Source organism: Triticum urartu, chromosome 6A (genome assembly GCF_056163025.1).
Source record: "Triticum urartu cultivar PI428250 chromosome 6A, HENAU_Tu73, whole genome shotgun sequence".
Classification (NCBI taxonomy): domain Eukaryota; kingdom Viridiplantae; phylum Streptophyta; class Magnoliopsida; order Poales; family Poaceae; genus Triticum; species Triticum urartu.
In genome coordinates this window covers 592,239,758-592,244,882 of record NC_141878.1, presented here as the reverse complement: position 1 = coordinate 592,244,882, position 5,125 = coordinate 592,239,758, and the positions used below count along the sequence as shown (strand labels likewise).

The 5,125-nt window shown below is 43.2% G+C and overlaps 1 protein-coding gene across 1 annotated transcript; it reads left to right on the top strand.

Annotated features, from left to right (window-relative positions):
- LOC147966843 (uncharacterized) lies at positions 1–2,915 on the top strand. Its single transcript, XM_087529119.1, has 2 exons — positions 1–91; positions 248–2,915. The coding sequence occupies exons 1-2, from the start codon at positions 46–48 to the stop codon at positions 1,372–1,374; spliced, it is 1,173 nt and encodes a 390-aa protein (XP_087385245.1). The 5' UTR covers positions 1–45; the 3' UTR covers positions 1,375–2,915.
- Positions 2,916–5,125: the final 2,210 nt, after the last annotated feature.

Here is a 5,125-nt window from a genome sequence, read left to right as displayed (position 1 = left end):
CTCACACAGGAACACCTCACCACCCGGCCGGCCGGCAGCAAAACCATGGAAGGAAGCAGGCCGCCGTTCCGAGCGATCCGGTCGAGCAAAGGTGCCATACCATATCTCATTACTAGTGAAGTATAGTACTGCTAAGCAAACATCCATCTTTTGCCTTGCCGTCGGTTTTGTCACTGCTGCCAGCAAACTCTTTCTTCACATCATTTCTGAAGTAATTGCGCTGCTCATTTACTCTTTACACTTGCAGATCAGGGAGGCCTTCTTACATGTGCCAGTCAACCGGCGAGGCTCGCCCCCATCCTTACCCTACTGTCGTTGCTTCTCGTTTCTTGTGGAGTTGGCAGCATCCGCTGCTCCTCCTCAACGACGACAATCCATGATAACAGCACGGACATGATGTCGCTACTGGATTTTAAGCGGGCCATCACCAACGACTCAAGGCAAGCCTTGAGATCTTGGCACGTCGGCGTCCGCCTTTGCAGATGGAAGGGCGTCGGCTGCGGCGACCCGAAGCACCCGGACCGAGTCACCGAGCTGAACCTCGTGAACCTATCACTGTCGGGCACGATTTCACCGTCCCTCGGGAATCTAACATTCCTTAGGAGACTGGAACTGTCCATGAATGGCTTCACCAGCGTGATACCTCCTTTCAACCGTCTCCAAAGATTGGAGCGCCTTTCCTTGTGGGGCAACTCACTGGGAGGGATCATTACGGATACTCTTACAAACTGCTCCAATCTACGGTATCTATTCCTGTCTAGCAACTTACTAATAGGAGAAGTTCCCAGTGGTATAGACCGCCTATCCAATCTAGTGTGCTTAGATCTTCGAGGAAATATTCTCACCGGAGAAATCCCACCAAGCCTAAAAAACATCAGTCAGCTTGAATGCATCTTGCTTGGTGAAAATAAGCTCACCGGAACCATTCCTGATGAGTTGGGAAAACTCCCAAATCTTTTTTATTTAGTCCTTGAAGAAAATAGGCTATCCGGTGGAATCCCAGAAACCCTGTACAAATACAATCAGTCTTCTCTCAGATATCTATTCTTAGATTCCAATATGCTTGGGCAAACACTGCCATCTAACTTTGGTGATACCCTCCTGAATCTTCGACACCTCACATTGGAGGATAACAATTTTGAAGGTCATCTCCCAGCGTCACTAGGCAATATTTCAGGGCTAGAGTTTTTAGATTTGTCATTCAACAATTTCGTTGGTCAAGTTCCAAGTTCTTTTGGTAATCTTGGAAACTTAGATTACCTAAACCTTCAGCAAAACAATTTGTCGGGCTTCATCCCAATAGAGCTTGGCGGCTTAAAGCAGCTCAACCATCTGGATATGTCTGATAATAGTCTGCAAGGTAGAGTGCCATGAAACAGAGTATTTGTCCGAAATAAGAGTCCCCCCTCAGGTGGAGTGCCATGAAATAGGGATGGTGACTTCTTTGGAGGAACACTGGATCTGCTCCCTTTTCCTACCATCTCTCGGAGAAAAGATACACAGTAGGCACTATTTGATTAGAGCACTCATTACAGTATTTGGTTTCATGTCACTCGCATTTAATTGCCTGGCCTATTTTATGCTCACCAAGAAGATGTCAAGAGCAAACCTATCATTCTTGTTTTGTTTTGTTTTTTGGCCATGTGTAATTCTTGGGGTTGTGACCTTCCCAACCGTTCTCTTTGGCAATAAATGATCCGGTGCGATCATGGCTCTTAGTGCTAGGCAATCAACAAAACGTATTAAAAGGATAGTTTAAAAAACATCATCAGGATTGTTTCAAAAAACGTATCAAAGGATTTACGTTTGGCCAAAATTAAGCCAGTCCCATTGTATGGTCTGCAAGCAAATTAAGCAAGTCCACGTCTTGGTCTTGTCATGCTGACTTTTCTAATATATTGGGGTTTTGGGAAAAACTTATAACGACTTGGACAGCCAACCCTACCCAACAAGCAAAGGGAAGTAGAGACAGTGTCAAGAGTATTAAGATTAATTAACATGTGTTAATTATGTATAATCCATACTTTAGGGAACCGTCATGTGGCTGTTAATTTGGCAACCGCCACCGCTTACATTTATATATAATAAGGGGGATTATCATCAACGAAGAATACACTATTCTCACACGTCACGATTTTGTGACGCATGCATACTTTTCTTCTAGTTTGGTAATAGCTGAAATTTATAATGATTTGAACAGTCGGCTATGCCGAGCACGACGGACAAGCACATTGGTCGCAAGTAATTAACTAGGATTTTGGAGGACAAGATTTGGCTCTTACCCTTCCATAATTCCATTCTCTCCTTTCAAGGTAAGGAATTTTCCTATCAGTGTTCAATGGTCATGGCAATGTTCTCCTTGCTGCTGGCGGAAACAAACAACACATGGAACACCGAACAAAATTGGTAAGTTGAACTGAGAATACGTGCTTAGCTTAGACTTGTCTCAAATTGATAATGCTGTAACAAAGGCAAATGGATTTAGGAAGAGAAACATATCCGAAAACAGAGGGCATACCATAATACTCCATTTGCTGAAACATGAAGCTTGTCAGCCAGATGCAAGCGGTGAGAGCCATGTTAAAGCCATGGAGTAAGGACCAGGTTGTTTACTGTGGGTAGAGCAGCTAATTTAGTGGAAGAAACAGAGCAGGAGATGCTTCAGCTACAAGTCTCGCTTAGTAATCTAGTGACAACTGACAACTGACAACTCTGAATTGCTCTGCTCCCTCTATGTGAAATGGAAAGCGAACCTGTGGGGAAAGTGGACGATGAGGCGCTTCAGCGCGATGGAGGCGTCGTTGCAGAGGTGTGCGACGCTCCCCGTCCGCCCCAAAACGTGCATGATGCTGCCGCGGCAGCTCGCCTGCAGAACCAGAGGGGTTGTGGCGATGTGTCAAACTTTTCTGTTTGTGTTACGGTCTAGAAACATGAGCTTGTGTTGCTAATTTATCATACTGATTCAACCACTGAAGTTTTATCATACTGATTTATTTATATAAGATAGTAGGAACAGTATTTGCGTGATTTCACTGTGCAAATGTCAGTGAAGAATAGATAGTTCTAAAGCAAGTTCACCTATCTGCAGTTCTGTTTGTTGAAAGAAAAAATGCACATATACAACTTTATTTCTTCCATGGACACCTAGCTGTGTAACTTAGCATATCTTCAACTCTAGAACAGATGATATTAAAATGAGAAATGAGAGGAGAAAGAGCAACAATTCAGACACATGAATAAAAGAAGAAAACTTTTGTCCACTACTCTTACATATGATTAATTAGGAGGGGTGGGAGGCAATAAAAAGATAACAACTGTTGTAGTTTGGTTAGTGTTGCATAAATCTTAGTTAATTTTATGCTTAAAACTATCAAGCATTTCTTTTATTTACTAAAGAAACATCTTAGACAGTACCATTCACGTTCTTGATATTTTCGGTTGCCTCTATTTTTTTCGAAAAGGGGGTTTTCCCTAGTCTCTGCATCAGAAAGATGCATACGGCTCATATTATTAAAATCGAGTTCAGTAACAAAGTCTTCAAGTATCGAGGTGCGAAAATAAACAAAAAGCTCAAAAGAGCTGAAACCCTAAGCCACAACCGGCTGGCAAACACAATAGGAGCACTACATGCCTAACCTATTACATGACCGCCATCCAAACCGGTTGAAAATATCCCGCGCTACCATCTCCCATCGGGTAGACGCAGTAACCAAACGCTCCCTGGCCTCCGTCGGAGTGAGTAGAGAACACATACGGATGAATGCCGTGGCCCTGAAGATAACCTGCAAAAAGTGAATGTCTGTTGATCTGTTAAATACTAAATCATTTCTGCAGTTCCATACTGCCCAAAGTAAAGCACAAACGCCAACACGGATGTGTCTTGCAGTATCGGAATCAACCCCATCAAGCCATGTTCCAAATAACATGTTGATAGAGGTGGGCTGATTAATATTAAACGCAATATGAATCGACCGCCACAGAATCTTAGCCAACGGACAATCGAGAAAGAGGTGTTTGATATTTTCGTTATGATCGCAAAAGCTACACCTGGATGAGCCCATCCAGTTGCGTTTTGCCAGGTTATCCTTAGTCAAAATGACTTGTTTATGCACAAACCACATAAACACTTTGATGCGTAAGGGGACCTTTACTCTCCAAACGTGAATCGAGGAAGGAACAATGCTAGAGTTCATGACATCCAGATACATAGACTTAACCGAGAACACACCGTTCTTAGTAAGTTTCCAATACAGCTGATCTGGTTGCTGGGTCAGCCGAACCCCCATTAAACGTCTAACAAGGTGGAGCCAAGCCTCCCAACGATTTCCAACAAGCATCCTCCGAAAACTAATATTGAGGGGAGTGGATTGTATAACAGATGCAATATAGGCTTCTCTACGTCGCACAATGTTGTACAAAGTAGGATATTGAAGTGCAAGGGGAGTCTCCCCAAGCCACATATCCTCCCAAAACCTCGTAGTGGCTCCATTCCCGACAATAAATCTTGACTTGTTGAAAAGAAGTTGTTTGACTCTCATCAGACCCTTCCAAAAAGGTGAGTCGGAAGGCCTCACATTTACCTGGGCCAAGGTTTTAGCATAAAGATACTTATTATGCAAAATCTGTGCCCACGTAGCTTCCGTCTCAGACGATAGTTTAAATAGCCACTTGCTAAGGAGACAAATGTTTTTGAATTCCAAATTTTCTATGCCTAGACCCCCTTGGTCCTTCGGCCTACATATTATATCCCACTTAGCAAGCCTATACTTTCGTTTGAGGTCATCGTTCTGCCAAAAGAATCGAGATCGGTAGAAATCTAACCTTTTCCTGACTCCCACCGGAACCTGAAAAAAGGATAAGAGAAACATAGGCATACTGGTAAGGACCGAATTAATCAGAATCAATCGTCCTCCGTATGACATGAGCTTCCCTTTCCAACAGCTTAGTTTCTTTTCAAAACGATCCTCGATGCATTTCCACTCACTGTTAGTCAGCTTACGATGATGAATGGGTATACCTAAGTACGTAAACGGTAAGGAACCCAATTCACATCCGAACAATTGTTTATACGTGTCCTGGTCCTCCTTTGCTCTTCCAAAGCAAAACAATTCGCTCTTGTGGAAGT

Coding starts and splice junctions, on each gene's coding strand:
- LOC147966843 (XM_087529119.1), top strand. CDS start 46: ATGGAAGGAAGCAGGCCGCCGTTCCGAGCGATCCGGTCGAGCAAAG. Junction 92..247: donor AGCGATCCGGTCGAGCAAAG/GTGCCATACCAT, acceptor TTACACTTGCAG/ATCAGGGAGGCCTTCTTACA.